Source organism: Drosophila serrata, unplaced genomic scaffold (genome assembly GCF_035046125.1).
Source record: "Drosophila serrata isolate PLE 108 unplaced genomic scaffold, ASM3504612v1 contig_295, whole genome shotgun sequence".
NCBI classification, from domain to species: Eukaryota; Metazoa; Arthropoda; class Insecta; order Diptera; family Drosophilidae; genus Drosophila; species Drosophila serrata.
Genome location: NW_028257193.1, coordinates 169909 through 197415, shown reverse-complemented (window position 1 = coordinate 197415; position 27507 = coordinate 169909). Strand labels below are relative to the sequence as shown.

Sequence of the window (27507 nt, the reverse complement as noted above, 5' to 3'; positions counted from 1 at the left end):
GGGGCAGCTACCATTGGCCAAGTTGAGAAAATTATGAAGCTTAATGTTCTATACTGTAAAATATTGATTTTAGAAAGTAAGTATTCAATAATATCAAGAATAACAATCCTTAAAGAAATCATTTCCATACAAATATAAATATATTTTATTATAGTAAATATTTTATTTCGAATATTTCATAAGCAACAATTAGCCACCTTAAATATCTTTTCAACAGTTTTTGTAGTCAACATCACTATTACCATTAAATGGAAAATGGAGAACGGAAAGCGGCCTATCCGATGGCACTTGGATACCATAAAGGCCAGTTTGGAATTCAATTAGCAGACGACTGACAACCGGCGCTGGTTGTCCTGTTGGTCCTGTTGGTCGTCCTGGTGAAACTCATAACGGCTTCGATTGAGCGCGGCGATTATTGCTATCCCCGGCCTGACAGCTGCATGTCGCCACAGCAGCAGCAGCAACAGCAGCAGCACCAGGAGTGGGCCACTTCTCCGGCTGACATTCATGGCAATCATAAGAACAGCTTCCAAAAAAAAGGGTAGCCAGGGGAGGGAGGGATAGGGGACGGCGGCTGCTCAAATGCCGAGAATGCCGTAAAAATGTTTTCGTCCTCTGCTCCTTTTGTCAGCAGTCATCCGCGTTGTCGTCGTCATTTCAGTAGATGCTGGAATAATGATACCGGCGCCTGCGAAGCGAGCAATCAGCCCGCTTTTCAGATCTGTGCCAAGGACACTTGGTATGTGGGTACCATTGTTTCGACTACGGCCCCCACGTGTTCCACGTGTGTGTGTCTGTGTGTGTGTGTATGAAAGAAAAGCTTCAATTTAGACATTTTCAACGTTTATTTTGCAACAGCTGCCTTAGGTCTACGCGGAACGAGAACTCTTAAGTTGCGGAATTTATTATGCACTCCTCTCTTATAATTTGATATTTAAAGAAATCATTTTACGGCGGTAGCTATGTGTCTGCTTCTGATGCTGCTCCTGTTGATCCTGCTCCTGCTCCTGCTCCAGCTTCTGTTCGCTTATACAATTTAAAAATCGCGACGGTTTTTGTATGCAATGCAATTATTCTCCATTTACAATGCACTCAGCGCGAAGTAAGCAAACAAACAAACAACGGCTTGAATGGTTCGGATGCGATGGGGGTAGGGCTGGGAAAAAGTGTGGAAAAGTCGCTGGGAAAATGGTAAGGGCGCAGCACAAGCAGACAAGTAAATAAAATTGCAAATAAAGTAAAAATGTTGAAATGCCAAAGAAATGCACGGTACATATTTTACATTTATTCATTCGCTGATTCTGAATCTGCTTTAGCTTTTGTTGCTGCTCCCCCTCCTGCTGTGGCTGTTGCTGCTGCTTTTGCTGCTGCTGTTGCTGCTGCTGTTGCTGCTGCTGTTGCTGTTGCTGTTGCTGCTGCTGCTGCTGCTTCTGGTGCTCATTCGTCCTATTCCCCTTGGCTCCCTTTTGGCTTCCTTGGCGGAGTGGGACAAAAGCGACGATGGGCGGCATGTCCTCACGCCTGTCGCCTGCTCCTGGTAAGCCGAGCGTTAATAACAACGCTTATCTGTGGCATTAGGAGCATGCCAAGCAGCAGCCAGCGCCAACCCAAAGCCCCCATCCGCTCGGCAACAGCGACAAAAAATGATAATGAAAAACTGAAATAAAAGCGCAGCGGCAGCGCCAGCAGACAAACAAACAAACAAACAAACAGACGGCAACGGCAAAAAAAATAGGAGGAGAATACGAAACAGACAAACAACACAGAGCGGAGCCGAACAACTGAACAACTGCCCGGGGTTGGAGGACTACATAATTTAAGCTGCCGTTGCCTTAGCAATTGCTGCTGCTGCTGTTGCTGCTGTTGCTGCTGCTGTTGCTCTTGTTGCAGTTGCTGTTGCTGCTGCTGCTGCTGCCTGCATCGCTGCTGGCGTGACAACTTCAACTGACAGCCGCAGAGCAGAGCCATCATCCATTATCAGCAGTTGGCCATCTTAAAGTGCAGCAGAAACAAACAGCGCAGCAAAGAATTGGACAATCGACTACAACGTACCCTAGGTCAGCAATTAAAAGCATTTTTTCGAAAAATCAAATTTTAAAAATATCATAACTCAGCCAAAAATGCATTAATTTTGATTCGGAAAGCTGTCCTATGTTACTGTTTATTAATAAAACTGCCTACTCAATTTAAGATTTTAGAAAATTCAATTTTTTGCCAATTTTCGCAATTTTTAATGATGTAACCCCTTATGATTTTTTGCAAAAATCGAAATGATGTCGAAATTTTATTTTTTGCCCAGATATGGCTAGATTGATTCAGCTTTCGATGCTGATCAAGAATATACATATATGGTTTATGGGGTCGGAAATGATTTCTTCAATTAATTTCAATCTGCTGACTAAAAATATATAGATATGTGTTAGGCGGCAGCATCAACTGAAAATACAAATAGCCTTAGGGCTACAAGAATTTTGTATTAAATAAGTACATTTTAAAATAGCAAAAAAACATTTGCATTCAAGCTTTAACTCTTTTAAATTTCTTGTTTCTGTGAGTAAACTAGTTAAAGAGTTACTAAAACCATAAAATTAATTAAAATTCTCTTACCATCTGTATCCCTAGACGAGATATCCATGATATACCCTGCATAACCCCCATTTTCCGTGGTATTACTCCGACATCAGGACAGGAAGCAAACGGGGAAAAAACCATCGCGGACAACGGGTGGCCACAACAAAAGCAGCAACAAAAGCACCGGCAGCAGAAGCCCCACAAACTGTAGCGACGGCATTGTTTTAATGCATTTGGAGCAACAGCAGCAGCAGGACCAGGATCAGAACCAGGACCAGAAGCAGGAGCAACAAAAAAAGGACGCCTGGAGGATGCGGGCCCGGCTGTGGCAGATTCCCGCGACGATGGCTGATGGCGGTGGCGTATACGCACTATGTGTTCCACATTACGTATACGTAATATGTATACGGTACGCTCTACTTTCCACCGCCGCCGCTGCCCTGCTCGCCCGCGGTACTCCCGCGCTGCTGCTGGTGCTGGAATGCCGATGGCCCCGAGGAGTCCTTAACAGTGAACGTCACATAGTACCGTTTGTTGCTATCCAGCTTCTCCGCGGGCAGTGAAATTAGCTGTTTGTTTTTGCCATGCGACAGCTCCAGGGCCACCTTGTGATTACAGCGACTGCCGCCGCCCGCACTGCCACCACCACTGCCTGTGCCACCTGCCCTTCCGCTGGATGCCCGGCCGCTGGTCAGGATCTTGGGCAGGAAGAAGCTACTCACGCTGCCCGTCTTCTTGTACGGTCCAAAGCCGAACTTTGGCATCGTGTGGTGATTCATCATGGGAACTGCAAGACAACAGACAAAACATTAGATTAATGATCGGAGGGATGATCGGGCAACTGACAGGTGTCCTGCAGCAGAAAACACAAATATAATGGCATGGGGAAACGGCACTCGACTGCGTTTTTGGCTGCCGGATTACCGACCTTCTCGGCGGGGATTACCACCTTCTCTGTGTCAGCAAAAATAGCTGTGTGTAAACAGTGCCCAGTGATGGACAGGAGGAACGGAGGCGAAACGAAGGGCACAAATGAATGCGTTTTTAATTTGCCATAAGCCGGACGCATCCTTTGAAGCTCTCCGGCTCCGGCTCTGGCGAATGGCGAGTGCCGAGTGGAAAATGTAATAAAAGTGGAAAGCCAGAAAGGCGGCGGCGGCGGCGGCGGGTCGAGTCCGGGTCCGGGTCAAGTCGAGTCGAGTTGAGAATATTTTTAATTTGCCGCGCAGTGAATAAACTGCTCGTAATTAGGATTTATATTTTTATGCCCTGCAGCTGGCGAGCAGCTGCTTTGAATTCGAGTGTCTGTCCCACGCTTGACCCAGTGCCGGCGAAAGTGTTGCCAACGAACGGATTCGCCTCTTTGGGCCCGGCCAAAAGGCTGTCTGGTGCCATTTTTCACGCTTGCACAGAGCCGCTTAAAGCCCTCAAGCCAATGGAACAGAATGTAGCTGCCGAGCTATATAGAATTAATACAGACTTTGATATACGAAAAAAAATTCAATTAGTTTTATGTAAAACTTTTCGAGCTTCTCAAGTTGATAAAAGATGAAATCGAGTTACTTTATAAGTTCTTAGTTAATGGTTGGATTGAATTACTAATTAATAAATTAATTAAAACTAGTCTCTGATCTTGTTTTATTTGTAACTTGATAACTTACTGTAGGCGGCACAGGGAATGCCAGTGTAGGCGTGGGCTGCATGGAGACATCGATGTGTCTTCGTGGTGCACTGCAGCGCCTTCTCGTAGGCATTGTAGTCCGGACTCAGGCGACGTTCCGCCTGGAAAAGCAGAAAAAAAAGAATGAGCAGGGTGGAAGGGATAAGCCAGGATCAGCTAATGGTGATCCTACCTCTTCGTACACCTCGTTGATATTCTGAAAGTTGTTGGTGCCCGGCCGCTGGAGTCCCTTGAGCGTCTCGTAGAGGAAAAGCTCAAAGTTCTTGAAGGTAAACTCGGTAAAGTTGTAGCGTCTCAGCCGCGTTCCCGTCTCGCTTCCAAGGAGCACGCAGGACTTGTGGTAGTCGTCGACGGCGCGTTTCACCAGCACGGATTCGTTGAGTTTGCTGGAGCGGATCTGCAGCGATTTGAGCTCCAACAGATGCTGGAAGATCTTGCGCTCCATGTAGTATCTGGGAACAGAGAAGCAAAGGAGATTGGTACCCATAAAGAAGGACGAATGAAAAGCGCAGCCAGTGGCCTTTTGTTTCCGCTCAGCACCATTGTGCCGGTCGTCGTCATCATGTTTGGCCCGTGTTTTTTTCCGGGGCAGCTAGCAGAATAAATGTTGGTAAATGTACGTAAATTGTCATGTTGAAATCCTCGCGACTCAAACAAAGGCAGAGCCGCCTGCTGGGCCACCAAAAAGGTCCTTTCTTTGACTACTGCTCCTCCTCATCTCACTTACTCACTGCTCCTTGGGTTTTGCTCAAGCGCAATAAAAGGCATCATGTTATTAAAATTTCAAAAATACTAAAGTGCGTACGCGGAAAAAATTCTATTAATAATTGAGGCTGGGCATAAACGAAGCGAGTCAAATTAAAGCCCGACGCCAACGGCTGCCATAAAATGTTATTAGAAATTTTATTAAAAATTAGGCAAACAGCCAACCGAGTTGCTTTAAGGAATCTGCATCTTGGCCGGCGGCCCCTCGAAAGTTGCTCCTTTAACGCGGCTTGCGGGCCAGCGAGTTTTCTAAATCAACTGGCAGCCGAAACCTTTGGCGCGGGAAGCGCATTCACCGAAAAAACTAAGCAAATTTGTCAAGTGCACTCGGTGCTTGAAAGCGGTGCAGAAAGCGAGAAAAGCGAGAGCGGCGTTTTTAGGAAAAACTGTTTGCACGGCACACCGGCTGGAGGAGACCGCTTGACACTGCTCGCCACTTGGCTGCGCCTCGCGAAATTATGCAAAACAATTTGACTTTGAAACAAAAGTTCATTGGCCAAGCGGCGGGCATCGACAGCGGGAGGAGATCCTGCCGAGATCCAGGTAATAAATGGCCAAGAATCCTTGTGCGCCAAAAGCTGCGTAATAAATTGGCCAAGGGCCCAAGGAATCCCGCTGAGCGACTTCAAAGCCGACCATCGTTCTTTCGCTTGTTTTGCCGCCGTCGCCGCTGCCGCAGCGGTCATCTTCATCTTCATCCTCATCTTCATCTCCATCTTCATCCTCATCCTCATCTTCATCTTCATCAGTAGGGGAATCAGCATGCTTATCACCATTCCATTCCCGTGCTTATCCTGGCCATCGTCGCGGCCATCACTTGTTTGCCGAAGCGCTTTTCAATTTTACGCCTCGCTTTTGGCTCCGTTTGGTTGCGCTTGAGTTCTTTGCAAGTCTTTCTCGCTTTGTGCAAATACTTTTTGCAGTACTGTCCTTGGCACACTTTCAGCACCAGCCATTCCCCAGAGCCCACCGCCCCCACCGTCCTCCGCTGCCACCGAGTGATACTGATTTCCGTTTCCGCTTTACGTTCGCCTAGTACAACTTTCATTTCATTTTCTTGTGCGCGTTGATTTTGTGTGCCACATTTTTCCACTGCAACCGCTCGCAGCGAACTGTCCTGCACCAATGCCCCACACCCCACACCCCACACTAACACCACCCACGCCCGGCTCTTCCTGTTTGTGACACAAATGTGACAGGCAAAAAGTGCACGCAGCGCCAAAGTGGATGAAGTGGAAAGGCCGCCAGCGGCAAAGTCAGCACCATCACCAGCACCAGCACCAGCACCAGGACCATCGTAGGCGCACTTTTCTGAAGCGCTGACAACGACAACGACAACAGAATGCAAAGAAATTAAGCGCTGCACAAGTTGCAACAACGAATTCCCGCCCGCCGGCAATTTGCGCGGGATAGCAGGCAACAAAGGCGGGCGAGGGAACTGCACAAACCAGAGCCAGAACCCAGAACCCAGAACCTTTTGCCAAGTGTTAATGGTTTGGGCCAGAAACTGTAACAGAAACAGAGGCAGCCGGCCGGATGGCTTTGGCAAAGACGTGGCCTGCATAACTGCATAACACCTGCACCGAGTGTTAGCCTGGAAAATCAATGGCCGCCAAAAAGTGTTGACAAAGTCGCACACTCCCCCCGTGAAAAGTCTGTGGCTGGCTTTCGCACTCCGGCGGACAGTCCGACAGACTTTGCGGAAACTTTTTGCTTCATTTTTCATTACGGCTATATTTTCTGAGCCCGCGCTTCAAACTTCGCCAAGTGCCTGGTTTTGGGCCAAAATCCGAGAGAGAGAGAGCTGAAAGCTTCATCAACTTTATCTCCAAGCGGAGCAGATTAAGGCCGCAAATGAAGACAGCGGAGCAGTTTAAATTGAACTAATCGGTGGAAGGTCGAAATAAGGCAAGATAACTTAACTTTCACATTTCACAAGAGATTAACTTTCCATTTGAGACTTGAGCCAATAAAAATGTCGAATTAGGCGATTGGGCTTGAACCACAATTGATGATTAAAACGGTTGAAAACTTGTAGCTAAAATTATAGTCCCCTTGGAAAGAGTATAACTATTAAAAATCAGAGCTAGTTGCTAATTCCATCACCTGCCGCTGCAGGACCACAAAAATCATCCGCAAGGACAACAGATAAACTTCGAATTGAGAACGAAAACGAAATCCAAATATTTAACAATGTCAATTACGAGAACGCACATTATAAATCCCAAATCTCACCTGTGCTGCTGGGACTCGAAACACTCACACACACACACACCATCCTGGCAGCCCCGGTAAGTTATTTGTTTAATTTATGCGTCAGATAAAATTTTAATCTCTTCGGAGCCGAGACGAGGAAAAAAAATAAAGTTGCCGGGGACTGGGCTGCCGGGGGGTGCTGTGTCCGTGTGAAAAGCGTGCGAATGTAGAATAAAATGAAAAATACGAAATAAAATAAAGTCTCTATTTACACACTTTTCATGGCATTCAAAGCTACACCCACCCATCCAGAGTATTCAACTGGGATTCACTTTCTATTTTTTTTCGTTGCTTTACTTCCGTTTTTGGGGGTAGATTCGAGTATATTCTATTTGGATGCTTGCCGTAGATTTAGCCGGGAATTAATTGACTCACTCCGCGCGACTTGTTGAGGAGGAACTTGTTCGGAAAAGTTGCTGAGCAAGACACTTGTTTGACTTTCGGTTTTGCGTACATTGCGTATACGCCGTGTATTTGCCGGAACCTCCGACATGGCGGAAACTCGGCTCTGGTTCCATGGCGACTCCTTGGCCTGGCCTGCTGCTCCGGCTTATGCAAACAGCCGAGTTAAATATTTTCATTAGTCAAGTGGAAAGAATTATTTATGAAATGCGCTCCGGTTTTTCGCCCCGTTATTGTTTTGTTTTGTTTTTCTTTCTCGGTGAATGTTTGCAAATTTATTCATGGGCTACAAGGCAGATTAGCAAAATTAATAAAAGTCAGCTTACGCTTTTTAATTAAGTTTTGCGGCCGGGCTTATGCAAATACCATAAATAAATACAATTGACTTTAAAGTTGGAGGAGCAGCTTACAGAGGAGCATCTAGCCGAATCGATCTGAAAATGACAAATTAAATTACCGGCACACGAGCTCCAAAGCCACCGGCAAAAACAATCGCTAGTGTGAGCTTATGGCCAATTCCTGGCAAAGTCCCGGGTACACAAAGGGATTTCCGGAAAAACAAGCCGGCAAACGAAGAGCGAACACAAATGGTAATGGGCCTCGTTCTCGTCCTGATTCTCATACTCTTTGCCTCTTTCGAGGACCTCTAAAAATGCTCTCGCTAATCTGCACTAATTCCATTTACAATTAGCATTAGCGAGTTGTAAACGAAGCCAAAGACTTTGCTCCACTCCGAATGGCTGCCTGCTGCCTGCTTGCGGCTAATTTTCATATTTTGTTCAAGTTTCTGCATAAACAAAACATCGCACCGCAGGTGGGCGTCCTTCGTCCTTGCCGTGTACCGCATTCAACCCTTCCGAGCCTTCCGATTCTGTGCAGCTAATTAAAATGCGCAACTCTTTGCCGGAAATGAGCATTTCGGCTAATGACAGCGGACGAGATTCGGAGCATTCGAGGGCACTGGAATAAATCAGCCAGGATATTAGCCAGGCCGAGTGGCAATGGACTGGACTCTTCGGACTTGACCTAATTATGATTTACGATCCACCTTCGGGTAATTAAGGTACCCAATATAAGAGGTAACAAAGCGTGGCGGCGAATTGAATTAAGCCCTCTTGTCACCAAACGGCATCCACCTGTTATGCTCAAGGCTTCTACGGTCATAGTTCATGCTCCAGTACATGGAAAATGTACATTAATGCCGCGTTTATTGCCTTTAACCGCATTATAATAACTTTAAAGCGCGCCTCTTTATGGCGAACGGAAGCCGGGCAATTTATTTGCTGACCAGCGCAACAATGGTGGAGACCTCGCAGCAAAAAAAAAGAAAAGAAAAAAATGGAAGGAAAGAAATGAGAAATGCGGCCCAGGCTATTAAATCCCTGACTAAATTAACTTTAAGGCGGCAGCTCCATCGACTCTGGGACCCGGCTCCATCTCAGTCTTCGGCGCTGGGCAGTTTGATTACATTAAGAGCCGCCGCAGCCACAACTGCGGAGCTGAAGTGAAGCGCGTGATATAATGCGATCCGAGCTGCGAGCGGGACATTCAAGTTGATTAAAATCAAGCATCAAGTAAATAAATCTACGGCCGAAAAGACGGCGCTTGCCGGCGCCACTAACTGCCTGGAGATTAATTTAAATGAATGAATCTCGCCATCAACTCTCCGGGGCTTGAAGAGCTCCAAGCCCGGACTGCAGCTCACACTCGAAGTTCTCCCTCATTTAAAGTCAATCTGTAAGGCTCTGTCCTACCGAGAGCTAATGAAATTTACACCTTGTTCGTTTCAATATAAATATATCCGATTTTTGTATATATAAAATATAAATTAATAAGGCAAACTCACCTGCGGATATTCCGTTGAATGGATCTGGTGACGGCGCCCATGTCGCAGGCTCCCTTGTCTCCTGGCTTCCGGTTCTCCAATCGACTGCTGCAGGAGCGTCCATCCAGGGTGGCATAGATGGGCCGGCGGGGCATGTGGGCAGAGCGTAGGGTTGGGATCTTACTGCGCTCTGCCCTTGGACTCGGCTCAAAGCCAGAGTCCTGATCCTTGCTGGTGGCAAGGGCGGCAATGCTGCTGCCTCCTTCCTGAGTGCCCTTCCAGTTGCTGCGGGTCTTGGTTCCGCTACGCACACGCTTCTTGAGGCGACGCTTCCGTCCATTGCCCATGCCCTCGGAGGTGTCATCTCCAGGTCCGGCTGCTCCTCCTCCTGTGTTCCCCACACCATGACGATTACCGCTGCTCAGGAAGCGACGCAAGGCACTGTCGTGCTCCGGATCAATGGCATCCGCTTCATCCTCATCGTACTCATCATCGTACTCCTCGTACTCATACTCCATCTTCTCCAGCTCCGCGGCACTGGGCAGCTGGACAACGGAATTGCCTTCGTTTACTACTTGAAAGACTTGATTACTGCCATTGCGTCCGGGTCTCTTGGGATCCTCCAACTCGCCCAGGGAATCGTCGCTCTTCAGCACCTGGAAGCTCGATTTACGCTCGGCGGCAGGCTCATCGGAAGCTGTACCAGCATTTGGGGTTGGATTTCCAACTGGGTCATCGTCCGCCGAATCGGAGGGCAGGAGTGTGAAGGAGCGCCTCGACTCCTGTTCCCGTTGCGGTTGCTCCTGTTGGGTGGGCGTTTGTGGGTTGGTAATGGGAGTAGGAACAGGAGCAGGTACAGGAGCAGCAGTAGGAGTAGGGCGTGGTTGTGGTGCGGTTGTAGGCTTTTTCGGATCTGTGGGAGGAGTGGGAGTGGGATTGGGAGTGGAATTGGGTACCGAAGGGGGTGTGGGACTGGGATTGGGATTCGGCTTTGGTCTGGCTTCAGCCTGCTCCATCTGTTCGCGTTTTTTGCCGGCAGATGCTGGTTTTGAAGCCTCAGATTCAACCCCTTCAGCGACGGTGGTGTTCGGCTGCGGCTGTGGCTTCTCTGCGGCTGTCTGTGGCTTGGCAGCCTCCTTTTCGGAAGCTGGTGGCCCCGAGGACGGGGCAGGCGCCGTTGGGGTGGCTGGCTGTGGGGTTTCCTTAAATTCATTTTCCGGTTTTTCCACAGGAGATTCACTTTTCTTTTCCGGCGGCTTTTCTTCACTGGAACTCTTGGACTCGCTGCTTAGCGCCGTAGCTGCTATTTTGATCACCTGTTCCACCTCCTTGGACACCAGCTGGGTCTCCTCCTCGCTTAACTGCAGCTTGGCCTCCTCCTGAAGAGAAGGTTCCTCTGCAGCGGGCACTTCCTCGGAAGACTTTGAGGTAAGCTGCTCGGCATCGTGATGGACATCCACTTGGGTCACCACTGACTTGGCTGCCTCTGGTTCTTCATCTGTTAGCTCCACGGCATGGGATTCCTCCACCAGAAGGGTTTCCACGATGTTGGACTTCTCACTCTTGGCGCTCTGCGGTGGCGATTTGATAAAGGTTCCCTCCTTGGTGGGAGGTGTCTGATGCCTACTGGCGGATGGAGGTCTTTCCTTAGCAATGGGGTGTTCCTTGGGATTCCCTGCCTTGTGTTCCCCATTGATTGATATGGACTTCCTTGAACCCTTCTCTGGCGATGATTGGGCCGTGTGATTCGCCTCTTCCTCATCACTATCTTGACGGTCTATGGACTTTCTTGAGGATGTGGAACGCTTGCGGGAAACAACCCGCTCCTTCTGCCGCTTGTGGTAGCAGCAATTCTCACAGGAATCCTCGTCATCCTCGCCATCCTCCTCCCACTCACTGGAGCTGGCATACCGCTCGCGTGACTTGCGCCTCCTGATCTCGATGTTGCTCTTGGAGCGGCAAATCTCGCTACATCTCTCGTGCTTGGACTCCCCGCAGCTGCTGGTGCGCCTCCTCAGCTGCCTCCGCTTGTGCCGCCGGCAGACGTGCTTCAAGCGTTGCTCCTTGCGGTAGGTCTGCTCTGAGCAGCTGCACTCCGCCTCAGGATCGTTTTCCTGGCCATGGCCATTACCAGTCCCATTCTCATTTCCATTATCCGAGTCGGAGCGCTTCAGGTAGACCACATACTTCTTGGAGCTGCGCAAATCATGCAGCTCCTCCTTCTCCACATACTTGAGGGGTCTTACCAGGTCGGAGGCATTGGTTTCGTGAAAGGGATTTCCCTTCCCTGCGCGCCGGCTACTCAACCGCACCTTGTTGGCCGGCTGACCGCCATTGGCCTGCAGAAACTTGGCCGTGGAGCGGTGTCCTCGCTGCAGTGCTCCATCCAAAGGGGTCAGGACCAAACCCCTCGAGTTCCTGTAAACGGCATTCACATCCGCCCCGTAGTCCAGCAGGAGCTTGCACATGTCCGTGTAATCGTTGGCCGCCGCAATGTGCAGCAGGCTGCGTCCATCGTTGCTGGTCGTGTTCACCTGCTTGGGCCGCTGGCTGAGAAGCCACTCCAGGAGCTCTCTTCTCCCCGAGGCGGCGGCCTCGTGCAACGGCAGGTCCCCCTTGGCATTGCGAAGCCACAGATTGGCGCCGCGCTCCTTCAGCAGCTTCAGGGTCTCAAACTGTCCCTTGGAGCACCCACAGTGGGCGGGAGTACGTCCCTTGCGATCCTGGCGATTTGGATCCGCCTCCAAGTCCAGCAGCCTGGCAGTGGAATCGGCATGACCCAAGGTCACGGCATAATGCAGAGCCGTGCAGCCATTGGAATCGATGAGATCCGTGGGAGCGCCACATAGGCCAATCAGGGTATCAATGCATTCGGTGTGTCCCCGTGAACCAGCGCAGTGCAAGGCAGTGAGTCCATCCCTGAAAGGTAAGAATATCAAGGATTAGGGAACTTTTAGATTATTAACCTTAGAAGACACTCACTTATCAGAGGACTCCACTCGTGCTCCCGCCTTGACCAGGGCAATCACCGCCTTGGCCGATCCCGCCGAGGCAGCCCACAGCAGCGGCTGGCGACCATCCTTGTCCTGGACATCGACACTGCTCTGGGGATGGGCCAGCAGTATGCCAAGGATCTCGAGGGAGAGGCGAGAACTACTGCTGGAGCTGGCCTGCTGCTTGCTGTCGTGGCTGGCGCCGCACATCTGGGCGGCATAGTGAAGTGGAGTGCCCCCATTGGCGTCCGGCTTGGCCACACTCGCTCCTGCTGCCAGGACGGCGCGCAGGGACTCCACCTCGCCGCATACTAGAGTTAAACAGAGTAAATATGAAATAATAAATGTATGTACATTAAACGAATTGAAGCAATCAAAATGTCGATTTATTGGAATTCTCTTTTTGAGGCATGAAGTGAAATATTTTACCGCACAAATCTGGTGAAAAATTGTGGCTTGTGTGTGCGGTAAAGTGCGTCGAATTCGTTAATAATAAAAATGAAAATGTTCAAAAAGTATGCCACAATTAACAAGTGAGATTTAAATCCATAAATATATACATATTTCGTAATGTGTTATTAGCATATTTGCAAAACGCTTATATTTTGTGGTAAACTTTTCAAAACTTCAATAATACAAAAATTAATACTAAAATCAATGCGATGCTCCCACTCACCCGTGGCCCAGTGCACCACCGAGTGTCCCTCGTTGTCCACCGCATTCACGTCGGCCTTGTTGGCCAACAGGAGATTGACCATGGCCAGGTTGCCCTGGATGACGGCCAGGTGGAGCGGCGTGAAGCCATCCTCGTCGGCAGACTCCAGCAGCTCGGGAGCTGCGATTGCGATGCTGGCGGCCGCCACGAGGTCCGTGCTCTGGTCGATGTCCTGCGCGGCACAATAGTGCAGCGCGTTGCGATGGCTCCTGTCCCGCTGCCGCAGCAGTTGAGGCTGTTGTTGTTTTGCAAAAAGGATAAAGATTAAAATGGGGAACAAACGGGATCGTTAGCACACATCAACAATATTCATTTATTTCGCTTGACAGGGAGAAATATGCATGCCAGTGAGATGGACCCATGGCCGATTAATAAACTAATTAAAATGTCATTTGCATATTGCACACGATTCCACGATCCACAAACTATGTATGGATATGTATCTCACTCACCCTCCCTGAGCCGCAGGGCAGTGTTTGATGGACCGCGTGACCGGTCCTGGCACAGCCTTAATTGCCGGCAAATAATTTGGTGTATGTGTGTGTGTGCGTATGGGGTTGTTGTTTATTTAACCGGCCAAGTTGACGGTGGTTGCCAGCCGGTGTAGGCCTTTGTGCAACTGATGCCCATCGACCGAAAACCGGAAAGCAATTATATTTGCCACATCCCTAGGCGAAGCATCATCATCAAAAACGCAACAGAAATGGCACAAAAGAACAACAAACATTAATCAATTATATTATTATTTAAATTTAAAACACATGCTGTCGCATTAATTATGGTGAAAACCTTTGGAAATATCGCCTTTCACACACCGCTGTTGGCCAGTAACTAAGCCAACAACAAAGGTAAACAAACGGTAAGCGTCGCACCGTGTCGCGTCGCCTGGAAAGTGCAAGTGTCGGCAGGGGCAAAAGGGGTTCCTGCCTGGAAGTTGGCAACCGTTGTCATGGACAACGTGGTGAGTTGCCAGGAATGGGCGCCAGGTGTGTGCTCTCTCTCTGTCTCTCTGTGTGTTTGTTTGTGTTTGTGTGTGGTGTCTTCCAGTCGAGCTCACCAGATTATCGCCAGCATTTTTGGCGCGCAAAACAATATCAAACTCCAGCGGTGAGGCAAACATGGTGGAGGAGGAGGGGGAGAAGGAGGGAAGGACGTAACGGTGCTGTGCTCCTTGCCAAGGAGCCGAGGAGCGTCGAGCGAGGAGCGTGTCAAAACATGTCAAGTGCACAAAAAATACTGTCGCCGCCACCGAAAAGTATGCTAAAACTTTGCCCCTCTGCTGCCAGGAATTCGCAATGCGACGACAGCGACGTCAGCAGCAGCAACAGCAGCAGCGGCAAAAGCGGAACAGCACGCAAATGTGAAAGTGAAAACGTTGGCAAATCGTCGGCCAACGGGGCGGATGATGGTTGCCTTGCAGGCGGCTGGCTGACTGGCACCCGTACACCCGGGCACCCGGGCACCCGTGCACCCACCCCGGACTGCCATGCCTCGCTGGAGCCACACAGTTTTCCGTGGGCGGCCACGGGCGCGCTTATTAGGCTTCGCAACTAACTTTTCTTGCGGCATAGTTTGTGCTAATTTCTTTCAGCTCCTCAACACACCTCTTTATGGTTCCACCTTTAAGTCCTTTCTGACACACAAAAAAAAAAAAAACAGAATTGATAGTTTTAAGTATTACATTAAGGACTTTAATGGCTTCTTTAAAGCAGGATGTATATGTTACATTATGAATTATATAACTAATGAGCTTGATAGCTTCTTGATAGCTATAGTTAGGAACTCATGAAAAATACTACAATAAGCGAAGAGTTTCCTAAATATATGATTAATTTAATTAATAATATCAAACATAAAGCAATTTTTCAGATATTTTTCTATTTTTAAACTTTCTTCTTTAGTTTTATGGAAGTTAATATAAATATAAAAGTACTATATTTATACTTCCGTACTTTTGCTAACTGCCTACATGAAAATCCAATTAAATTTTAATATATGGCATGTTTCAACTAATTGCATTCTTTGTTGCACAACTAAAATTAATAAACACGTTATTTTAAAAGGACTGACCATTCCTAAACGTTATTTTAAAGGCCTTGATAAAGGTTATAATCCATATATTATTTAGTTGTTTTTAAGATCTCTAAAATCTTTAGCTAAAACCCCTCTAGATCATTCATATTTCTCCCTGTGGATCTGATGTTTATCTTGTCAGTGGGCCTGAATGATTGACTGTGTTGCTTTTCTAACCAACATTCAATTTCTGCAAACAGTTCGGGCACGCTGACTTTCTATTTATCGCGTGACTGTCGTAAAACTGTCGTGCGACGAGTGGAGGCCAGGCTCTCACCTGGCTTTCACCTGGAATACCCCACTTTTGGGCGGGGGGGAAGTGCTCAATTTATTGCACATTTAAGCATGAGTCAAACAAGAGTTCGATAGCTATAGAAAGTAAGTCGAAACTCGGCTCTTGCGGCAGGAACAAGCAACTGAGAGCGCGGAAAGTAAACTTTCTCTATTAGGCATTTGCGTGTTGCAGGGGGGAAATAGCAGGACAAGGGCTTTCTTAAGGACACAGAACTGCATGGCTCAACAGGTGAATTTCGGAGGGAGGGCAGAGCCAAAAGTTCACTCTACAAAAGTTAAATATTTAATGTTTCACTTAATTTACAGTTTGCATGGAAATCTGGTAAGGGTCCATTGTTGGGCTTTTTTTTTCTTCCATATTTTGCTGTTGATTGATTCGAATTTCGGTTGCGGTTTCATTTTCCATTTTCCATTTCCCCCCTTTCCCTGTTTGGTGTTTGCGAGGCGAAAATGTTTACAATGAATGATTTTTATTTGCTGCTTCCGTTATCTGCGGGCTGCTTTTCCAAAGGCCCTGCTGTGTTTGTTTCTTACTGCGCAAGGACCTTCGCCGGATTATGAATAATTCAAATAAACTGAAATGATACCTAAAAACTTTGACAGCCAGTTCTCCCCATCCCCATTTCTATCCCCATTTCCATTCCATTGGTGCCTGATCCTGCTCCTGCTGTTGCTCCAGCTTGTGGGGTAGAAAAACAAAAAGGGACCCGGGAATAAAGTTCCCCCTGCTGCTGCTGTTGCTCTGGCTGCTTTGTTATTATTATGATGATGCTTGGTGTGATTGTTGCCGTATTCCTTCGCTACTCCCCCACCATCATCATCATCATCAGCATCCCCCAGCAGCCAGCAAACCACTGGCCGCTTCTGTTGGTGTCATGCAAATTTGCATTCAACTTTCTACATTCACCCGACACAAAATGAAATGCGATAATCAAATACGAGCAACAACAATGCGCTCAAAAGGCAGCGCCAGGACTACAGGACATGCCTGCCAGGGGGAGGTCAGTCCCACAGTTCCCCAGTTCCACCATCATGGCCAAGATAAAACTTTTGGCGCTGCCAGTCCAGTTGGATTCAGTCGCACCAATGGCACCCGGCACTGGTGCGATTGCCATCGCTGTTGCTGCTGCCATTCGAGTTCCTGTTTATGCCATTTTAATAGTTCTTTAAACAAATAAAACGTGCCCAGGCCACGCAGAAAAATGAGGCCACCAGGGTATTGCTGCAACTGGCATAAAAAAACCATATCAAACCGAACGAGGCTCAACACCTCTACCTACCTACCAATGCAAATTATTACCTGTGAGTTTATGTTCATTCAATCATGGAGAATTTTAAGGGACATTTTAACTTGAAAGACGCTTTAAATCATCTTTAGGAAACCCTTGAAACTAGTATAAAACACTATAACTTACTATTCTTCGTTTAACTATTAATAATCAAGACCTTTAATGATTTTCAAAGGAAAAGGGTAATTTAAAATATAGGTTCTGTAAAGGAGCGCTCTTGAAACGTATTTACCAGCATGGGTTTCATTTCAAAAGTTATTTTATTTGTTGTAAACAAAGATAGTCTCTTCTATAAAACAAATTATTCCAATAAAAGCAACCATATAGTTTCCAGCTCTTACAACTTAATTATATTTTTCCCGGTGGCAGGTTAAATAAAGGCTAGAAGGCTACTGGCATTTATATATTCATTATAATAACCACTCGGACGATATGGCCGGTTATAAACGAAAGAAAAAAGAATCTCTTGAGCTAGTCCATCTGGGTCAGGTTATCTCACTTTTAGTTTCGCCAGATTAATGGCAAATGAGCTACAAAACAACACAAAAGGTGAGCATTAAAAAGCACGAGTCAGGATTTATGGCAGCCGTCCAAGCAAAATGCAGGCAGCAGGAGCAACAGTTAGGCTTTCCAAGGACATAAAATTTCGTTTCGCATTTTACGATTCCTCATTTTGAGCCGTGTGCCACCTTGTATCCCCTCCTCGAGCCTTCATCCTTTTGCACGTGTTTGGGGCTGGCTCTGGTTCTTTAAGAGCTTCCGGGCATGAAGAAAGGACAACAAAACTTAAAACTTCCTTTGGGTTTTTTACACACACACACACACAACACTCGCTCTTTTTTAACTCCTGTCCCTGCCGGCATACGGGGGGCTTAAGGGGCGCTCAGATTTATATGGCAGTCGTATGAAAACTGGATCTGCACTCGGAACAGAGGAAAACAATTTGCGTAGCTCTTCTCGAAGGGAGATATAAAGATATCAAATATTCGACCACTGTCTCGTGTCCAGTAGCCACCGGCATTTGCATAACTGAAGCGACAACTGTTGTCGTCAAAGGACGACGATGCTGGTGGAGTCTCTTCCAGGATACTCTCGAAATCTGAGCCTCAAACGGAGTGTGCGTGTGGTCAGCAGAAGTGCTGCTGTGGCCGGAGCTTATTATTCATATATCGTAAGCCATTAGCATAACAATGAGAATGAGCATGAGCGGAAGCTGGTCACAGAAGTCATAGGACATTCTACTCCTTCGGATGACGCATACGCCGTGTGGCACGAGTCTTCTCCGCTGTTTACACCCAGGAAGTGCGTACATATATATAAATAAAGCATAAATAATAATGAAAGACGACACAGCCGCCACAACAATAACGGCGAGGACTCCTCCTTGCCACACAGTTACATGATAATGCATAAAAAATAAAATACATGCATGGCCTGAAAGCCCATGGAAGGGCACAAATGCCAAATGGCAACTGGCATCCTGAGGTGGCCTGCGAGGAGGGACTGGGACTGGAGCAAGGATTCGACTTAACGCTTCGTTGGGCAGCACATCCGCCATAATTATGTGCGACGCGTCGGGAGAATGGCACATTAAAAGGCTGAAGGAGCATCCCAAAAACGGGATGCTGGCAGGAGTTTCACTCACAGCACGTCTCCTCAAGCAGGATAACCCCTGGTTCGGAGCCCAAATACCGGAAACTCCTCGACAGGCGCCTCCAGGTCGCCCCCCATCCCGTCTGCGGCTGCTTAAGATGTCAAGTGACCACAGGGCATAGAAGCCACAGCACCAGGAAGACCCGACCCGCCGTCCTCAATGGCAAATTTATGCGGACAATGTGCAATTCATATGTTAATCACATTTACCCGGCACCCTCAAGATGTATTTTAATTAACGTAAGCGGCAAAGTGCACAGGTAGCTTAATCCAGGGGCGAGCGTTAGAAATACTTTCAAGGGTTTACCTCTCTTAACTATTTGAATCATCACATCATTATCTGGTTAGAATTTTAGTTATTTTACATTGAAATTCAAATACAATTTAACAGAGATTGTTCGTTAATTTTATGAGCAGAATTATATGCAAACTTCAAGCTTAGCATTGGTAAAGTCATAAACATAAGCTCATTTATTCCTAAGCCCCCCCTCGATCTGTTCGCCCCTGGAAGGATAGTACGTACAAGTAGGAGCAGCAGTGGCATTATATAGTTGTCGGTGTGCAGCGGCGTCTCAAGCCGCCAGACGGAGGCGCCTCCACGGCAACTATAATTTGCATGCTCGACAGACAAAGCCTAACTGCTGGCAGACACAGAGACCGAGGGAAGATAGAGGCAGTGGCAGGATAACGCCAGTCTCTAACTGTTGTTGTGGCACCTTTTATACTTCTAATTAGTGCCACGTTGGCTGCTGCAGCAACAATGGTGGTTGGCTGGCTGCATGCATTGCAGTTGCCTGGAATCGAGCCCTTTGTTGCGGCATCCTTTGCAGCTCTCCTTTCCACCTGAACTCCAACGTTTTAAGCGCCACCATGGACTCAGCCCACCTGCTGATCCTTGAGGAAGCGCTTCGCTGTGCAGCATTCTTAAGTAGTTTTGGCAATTATTTACAGCTACTTTGGCTCTAGGCCCCCCTCCTCACCACCCGCTTTTGGCCCGAACTCATCAAAAGGTTTGCCGCACGGATTATTATTATGCTATGTGCCATGTGCCAGCCGGGATGCTGACTCAAGGCTCAGTGCTCAGGACTGCTCCCGGTTCCTGGTTCCTGGTTTCCAGCTCCCTGCGCTGTGTAGTTAAACTTTCGCATAGTTTTTATGCCGTGCAACGGATTAACAACAACGGGAAACTTTCATTTTGATCTACAAACTTTTCCGGCGGTTTAAGCCGCTCCACCTCGTGCTCTCATTCCGCTTCCATCCCCCTCGGTCTCAGGTGGTAAAATGTTTGCCAAACATCAAGAGCAATTTTCCCCGCTTTAATGGCAATTCAATGCCGGGTAACAAGGCTCATGCATACTTTAAGATATTCAGATCAGCTCGGACCCAGCTGAACATGGGAATTATGAGCAGCAGACGCGGATGCTGTGTCGTGTTGCCCTGCATAATTCATTGGCCAAATTCCGAGAGCCGTAAGTCATGGCTCAAGTTTTGCCTAAATCGAATTAACTTGCAAAATATTTTAGAAACTTTCCGGGTCCGGGTCAATTAAAAATTACGAGTATTATGTACGGTACCGCATCGTCCTTTTCCATCCCGCCCTCGCTCTCTCGGTCTCTCGCATTTCGAGTAATTTCCGCAACAAAAACTTTCCGGGATGGCAGCCACTCTCTGACCTCTGACCTCATGCCAAACCCGCCGGAGGACTGTGCACCGAAGCGCATTAAAATTAGTAACAAGCCATGCTCATTTGTGTCAACTTTGACTGTCATTATGCACTCCGAGCAAATATTGTTGGATGCTAAGGCAAAAGTTTTGGACCTCCGGACCTACGACTCCAGCTCCGGTTCAAATCTCGCATGTGATTAGCCCGTCGGGGATTTCCTTGAGCAGGGCCATGAGAATTCATACACGGATATCCTACCATCTCTCTGTCTCCCCATTTGGACTCCAACTCCAGTTGGCCAACTTGTTGGCCTGCAACTTCTGGCCAACTGGCGGAAGTCATTGCAAGAGCCAAACAACAGTGACAACCGGCTCGGACTCGGGCTCATACTTGGGATTCCCCGCCCGGCCGCATTGCAAGACAAATTTCTACGATTTCAGTAATTAATTTGCCATTGCAAACTTTGGTCAGTGGAAGAGTCATCCTCGTCATAGTCCGTTCGTATTCCTCTGGTGGTTTCTAATTAATTGGACAGCTGTCCGGCTAAGCCGCCGCATATGGTAACCGCACACAAAGTTGGAAAGCAGCTCCATCCAATTGGAAATGGGGTTTTTGGGCTCAATTAGCCGCCGCTTCAGCCCGGTTCGGTTTGGGGCCAACTTCTGATGACGGCCGAAACCTCAAACCAGAACGCTGCCCCATTAATTTAACTCGTTGACGCTGACTTTTATTTGGACATTTGTTGGGCCTCCTGGTCGCCGCCTAATTAATTGTATTCGGACATGCAAAACTGTCGAAAATCCATTCAATCGCATGCAGGCACAAAGGTCGTAGGTCAGTTGGCCAGATATTTTGCCATTTCATCCAATCTGTTAGCTCCATTGGCGCTGATTGCATTCTCCACCTGGCTGGGCCGATGGGCGAGCGATTAATTAAAAATTCAAATGACTGCGACTGAAGCTAAATAGATACTGTGAAGTAATCTGAATGTCAGCAAAGGTAAAGGCCAAATCAAATGGAGGAACGATTGAACAAACGGAGCCACTATGAACAAACGGGGGGAAGGTAACGAGTACAAATGGAAAGTGAACGAAATGCAAACTTTTTCGACGTCATTTTTAATGAATTTTCAACAAAATGTGCCAAACGGGGCGAGCGCAAAAAATTGCAATTAAAATTGCCAAGCAAAGGCACCGGAAAAGGATCCGGCGGACGATTGCCGATTGCATTGCCCATAACCCCCCTCTTCGTTTCCCCCCAAATTGATAATAATTTGCACGTTGATTGAGCGGCGGCAATGGCGAAGGAAATGGCGAAAAAGTGGTGGAAAGTGCTCTGAGCGAGCGTAATTAAAAAGATGCCGACCGAAGGTCAATCAATCGCAGCTAATGGAAACTGTACAGAGTGGAAAGTGAGTTTCCTAAACAGCGCGAACGCCTTGAATTCCAACCCACCTGGGCCGGGGGTCTCTCGGTCCTTCAATTTCGAAACGACGAAAACAACAACGCGCACTGAATTCCAAATTAATTTCCCAACGACAACTTTCAAGCACTCCCCCCCGAGTCCCCCTGCTTTTTGAAGACCACATCCCACGGGGGAAGCGCAGGAGTACCCTGGAAAAATGCCGGCCAACGGGGCGTATGAGTTACACTCGCCCAGCTGGCCATGCAAATGCCCCCGAAAGGCTTACCAACCCCGGGTATCCTCTCGCCTCAACATCAAACTTGTTCCTGGCTTGTTTTGTTATTATATTATTTGCAACAAACAAAAGCTGCCCCATGCCACGGCATCTCTTGCGGCTCTCGCTTGGCTAAAATCAACTTCTGCAGCTGACTTTTGAGCGAAAACTTTTCCTTAAAGCTGTAAGAGTGAAAGAGCTGCTGGGGTTCGGTTAGGCGATGTCAGGGAGCAGACTGCACAGGAAGAAACTCTTGTTTTTTAAATAAACTCATAAGAAACTATAAGGATTTTTGTTTTTCTTTGCTTTTTGTCTCATCTTAAATACATAACCTTGTTCATAAGTCGAATAAGTCAAATAATATCATCAATTTTAATATATCACTTTCTAGTCTCAAATAGCAATACATTTTTAAAGTATTCAAGCATTCCTATGGTTTATTTTCTCAGTATCCAGCAACAAGCCCAACAGCGCCGCAAATCTTAAGTGAAAATAAATAATTCACACCTGCAGCAATCTGAGGGACGGCAGTACGCACGCACCTGTACAGGTACATACATACACCAAGGAGATAGACATACAATTACCAACTTGCGGTGTAAAACTTCAGTCTCAAACTCTCGGCTGAATTGCGGTTTAAAGTTGAAGGCAGCACAGCAACAACAATCGACCTGGACGCGGAGGTGGCGCAATTACGCCATTAACATTAACTAAAGGCGAGCCAGAGCTGATGGGAGGGGGATTCCCCTGGCAGGAAACAGGAAGCGGGAACGGTGGGAATAGCCGGGGGAGCAACAATGCCAGGAGCCAAAAAGTTTTATTTTCTAAGAAATTAAGACTTAATTGGTAAAAACAGCACCAACAACAAAGTCGACAGCAAGACAGACAATAAGGACGAGAGCGACGAGAGCTCCAGATATGGAGGGGGAGGGGGTGGGCGGTAAAAACCAACATCAATGAAAAGTTTAAGCAAAACAATAGCAGGCAAGTAAACAACGTCGATGAATGTTGCTTGAGTGCTCTCAAAAAGCTGAGAAGCCACCAGCGTTGTGTACGAGTGCCATGTCTATGTACAATCATATATATAAATACATATATAGAAACATATATACTGAAGAAAAACTTATTGTCGTAAGCTTTCGGTTGGCCATAAGAAAGGAGCTCCTCAATAGTTGTTACTCATACGCCACGTTGAACACAGCAATATATCGAAAACACAGAAATCCAATAAGTGAAGTATACACTGAGACCATAAGAATGTTTTAGTCCTTCTTTGAATAATATATATAAGAATATTTTTAGAGGAATTTAGGTGTTCCCCTTGTCAGAAATTCCTTCCAAAATCATTCCCTTTAAGTACAATTTATTTATCCTATTAACTATTATAAAATTCTTTAAGAACTTTATGCTCTTGAATTTATTTACCATAAACAATTTATGTAGTTTGGCACTCCTCTGACTAAAATTGCCATTAAACTAAACCCTCGAAAATATTGAGGCTATAAGGAAGCATCGGGCAAAAGGCAAAAGTGGGGAAAACAACGCGACAAAGCCAAGAGGCGATGTTTAATTATTATACGACAGCAAGAAAAAAATTGTTGGCTCAGTCCGGCAAGAGACGACGGCAAATTAAAGACATTAAAACTTTTAATAGCTAAGGCGGCCTTATCAAGGACGAAGCGCGATAGCAGGACGAAAACGGTGGGGCGGAACGGAAACGGGAACGGAATGGAACGCTACAGCCACAGACATGCAGAGACAAGACAATTAAAAACATGTCTCACAGGCACAAGAAGATATAACAGAATAAACAACAAGAACAGCAATAAGCAGAGCAAACAACAATATCGCCGCGAACAACATTAATAATATCAGTCAACGACTGGCGACGTAATTATATTCGGATTTACTAAGCTGAACTCGCCGGGAATTTACCTTGAACCCCCTCACCCTGGCGACTTCTTTAAAAATACCCAAAACACGACTTTGAAAAAGGAACAAGAAATAGCCTTTGGTTAGCAATTTACATAAGTAATGCACATTCACATTACGCATCCGCTCCGTTAACGCTGCCCGAATAAGGTTGCGCATACGCCCCGTTCGCCGCTGCTCAAATTAAGTTGAAAAACCTATTTTTACGCTAGGCTCATTGCCTCCATTCCACTTTTCAGCGAACGAATTCGAATCGCAATGGGAATGCGGTCATGTTGTCGTTGTTTATGGGGCCTCATAAAGTACGCGGGCCAAAAGTAAGTAATAATCGCCAGCATTTGCCATATTTCACAGGCAAATAAACTGCCAATGAGGGTGGTGAATGGTGAATGCTGAATGGTTTTCCCCCTCAAGGTTAGGCAACAGAAATGTTATTTAGCAATTACATAACCGAGTAAACTGGCAGAGTGGAGGGAAGGGAAGTTTTTGCGCAAAAAGTCGCTCCCACGAACTGTGCGCAATACTCAATGTCAGGCAATTTCACATCAAATTTGGCGTCAATATCAATTACCAGGACGAAGGCATACCAACTGGCCGGAAATGAAGGCATTTGTCCAGGGCCCCACAATGGCTGGCGAATAATTGCAAAACTAGCAACATGACAATCCAATGGGCGAGAGCATGGATCGAGAGAGGCTGGGCTACCGGAGGACATGGCCAGGCTCCTTGGGGAGGCCTTCAAAATTTATCTGCGTTCAATTAAAAACTTTTCAAATTTCAATTAAATGTGAAATTGGCATATTTAGGCGCTTGATGAACGGACGAGCCGACGAAACGGAATCAAATGAAATGATGGCAATGGAAGGACGACGAACCGAAAGGACTGAGACTCAGACTCGGACTCCGAGTCGGCAAAGAAGAGTGGAAGGACCATTTAGCATTCACCATTCGCCTGGCATAACTAAGCTTGGGGGATTATTTTGTCAATTTTAAATGTCCTGCCATTTACAGCATTCAAATTCAACTCGCCTTTTGTTGTGCGCTCTCCCGGCTTGTTGTAGAAATGTTTATGAAGCAATTAGGGGCTCTGAACTGTGAACAATGCGCCGAAATGACTGCAACGGAAATTTAAAGACCCCCCCCCCCGTCCCCGGTTCAAGTCTCCAAAAACTCTAATGCCCGGAAAACCCGGGACCAGCCCGGAACCTCGAAAGGGTTTCCCTTTGGCTTAAAGCATTCTGCCGGCTCATCGTGACTGCAAAAAGATTAGAATCCTGTTACGCCTTTGCCTGATTTTGGGCCTTTGTTTTGGGGGGGCACCCCAAAGATGACTGGCCTTGCCTTTTGAAGGCAAACAGGACCGGCCTCTGGAAGAAGTCAGCTTGTCATGCTTGGACCGCCTCATCTTGGCCATTATCCTTGCTGGCTGGCTGGTAAATCCTGTTCCATTACACACTTGGCGTTGCCTTGTTGTTTTTTCTCAAAACTTAACACGTGTTTGAAAGCCAAACTTTATAGACGGCTCTAGATAGTTTCAGAATAATATAGTTTTACAGAGAGAAAATCAAATACTTAAATATATGGTCTGAGTATTTGAGTTAAGTGTCCTTGATGTTGATAATTAGAATATACTACTAAACTATTTAAAGTTCCAATAATTAATTTATCTGAATTGCATTTCCATGAAATTTTTTAAACCTTTTTAAATTTGAATGTTAATTTTTTTGCAAAGTGTAGTACATCTTACCTTGACGCGCATCTGGGCAAGCACTTGGTAAATGTCACCCCGCTGGCACGCGTACATGAGGCTGGTGCAGCCCTCGGCGAGACGCCTTTTTGCGGCGGCCGACTGTGACGGCAACTGCAACTGCGACTGCGACTGTGGCACCAAGTCCTGGCCAGGAACTGGCTTTGGGTGGGTCTTTGGCTCTGTTCGGGGCTCGTTGTTTGTTTCTGGCACGTCCACTGCTGCTTCCGCTGCCGCATCCTGTCTGCTGTCCGGCATAGCAATGACTTTGTCTGCCTGGGGATGATGCTGCTCCTGCTCCTGCTTCTGTTCCCTTTGCCCGGGCTTGGCGCGTGTCCTTCGCGGCAGCGGACTCTCGAACTGCAAATACTTTTTCGCGGCCTTCAGACGCGGCGGCTTCGGCGGCCCCGTTGTCACGTCGCCCACTTCCGGTTTCGGACGCTTCTGCATCCTCTAATGCGGTTAGCAACGTTCTCTGACCCGTTTTTCGAAGCGTTTTTCTCGCTACTTTGTGTTTGTCTTTGTGCTGGTGGTGTCTCTTGCAGGATTTTTCACTCATTTTACGCCGCTTTGAAGCATTTTTTGCCCGTTTAATGAATCGCGGCTGATGCCGCTGCTGCTGCTGGTTGGTTTTGGTCGGCCCCCCGACTGCCTTTTGCCTCCATGTATAATTAAACACTAATTTGTTTGCTCACAACTGGCTCGGTTAGGTCTGCTGCCTGGATGCGGGTCCTTCTTACCGCCGATAGTTTGCGGTTGTCGTTGACAGTTTTCGCTAGTTCAAAGTAAACACATTCTGTGCTTTTAAGCGGAAACGGAAGTGAGCAGTCTTGTGTGTGTGTGTGTGTGTGTGTGTGTGTGTGTGTGTGTGTGCCGCTTTCACTTGAACGCCTTTTAAATTTTCAAGAGGCAAACGCAAAAGCAACATCCGCGGCAACGTTCTCGTCAATAATTAATTTCGGTTTTTATCAAAGAGTGAACAACGCACACACACATGTCGCTGTCTCCACATCGGGGGAATACTCCGCCAGCTCAACGGCGACATAGACAGCTAGAAAGCAGGCTCTGGCACATACATACATATGGACCATCATTCCACCTGGCGGAAGCCACCTCCCATCTGCCCATCATAGCAGCATCCCAGCATCCCAGCAGACGGAGAACTCCCCGCTGTGCGCAAGGGCGTTGACAGGAGCGCGGCGAATAGCGCACTAAAGTATGCTATGAAAAATTCAATGTCTCTGCATTTGATTTAAATTTCCTTTTTCACACATACGCACGCCGCACATTTCACGCGATATCAAAGTGAATTTGGCTATTAAATCGCGTGGAAAATAGTTTTCGAATAACGGAAAGCGCCACCGCAGCGGAACGGAAATTCTTTGCTTATTTTTAGCCACAAATAATAATCATGTGGCTGCGTCCGGGATGCTTAAGTTAAGACCTCCACTCACTCGCTCTCGTTTCGATAAAGGGAAATCTGTGAAAACCTATCGCATTGATTGCAATTCGAAATTAAATTATATAAACAGAAGAGCGCTCGAATGCGATTGCGATGGCAATGGCGAAAGCGAATGCGAATGGGATTGGTTTTGCTTCGGTTTGGTTTGCTTCGGTTTGGTTTTTGGGAGAAAGGAAATGGAAGCGAAAGGCTCATTGATGGCGATTGCCGGGCATTAAGCTCGATTCGTTCGCTGCCTTTGGAGGCGACTCAGGCTCCTACGCCTTCACAGCCTGGGATTTACATTTCATTTGCGACTACAGCAACGACGACTGCCAACTGGCGAGATGGTGATGATTTTGGCAAGGTTTACGAGGCGTTGAACAGCCATCCAGTTCCGCGAAAGCCACGGACAAACGGCAGGCGTCGGGCTTTTAATAAATTAATAATAAAGAAGGAGACGTTTCGCGCAGCAGTTGGTCCGGGAAATGCAATAAAATTTTACTTTTCTCAACCTCCCGGTTCGAAG

At 47.2% G+C, this 27507-nt stretch overlaps 1 protein-coding gene across 1 annotated transcript; it reads right to left on the bottom strand.

Moving 5' to 3' along the window:
• Positions 1 to 826: 826 nt before the first annotated feature.
• LOC110177451 (uncharacterized) lies at positions 827 to 25987 on the bottom strand. The gene is made up of 7 exons (XM_086836893.1): positions 25538 to 25987; positions 13170 to 13443; positions 12483 to 12804; positions 9522 to 12419; positions 4425 to 4704; positions 4233 to 4353; positions 827 to 3358 (listed from the first exon to the last, which is right to left on the bottom strand). The coding sequence occupies exons 1-7, from the start codon at positions 25985 to 25987 to the stop codon at positions 2988 to 2990; spliced, it is 4716 nt and encodes a 1571-aa protein (XP_086693019.1). The 3' UTR covers positions 827 to 2987.
• Between the last annotated feature and the right edge of the window lie 1520 nt (positions 25988 to 27507).

What these genes read in the sequence shown, in the direction of transcription:
- LOC110177451 (XM_086836893.1), bottom strand. Translation starts at nt 25,987, where the DNA reads ATGCAGAAGCGTCCGAAACCGGAAGTGGGCGACGTGACAACGGGGCCG. An exon ending in TTGCCCAGATGCGCGTCAAG is followed by an intron (nt 13,444 to 25,537) that starts GTAAGATGTACT and finishes AAACAACAACAG; the next exon opens with CCTCAACTGCTGCGGCAGCG. An exon ending in ATTCAACGGAATATCCGCAG is followed by an intron (nt 4,705 to 9,521) that starts GTGAGTTTGCCT and finishes CTCTGTTCCCAG; the next exon opens with ATACTACATGGAGCGCAAGA.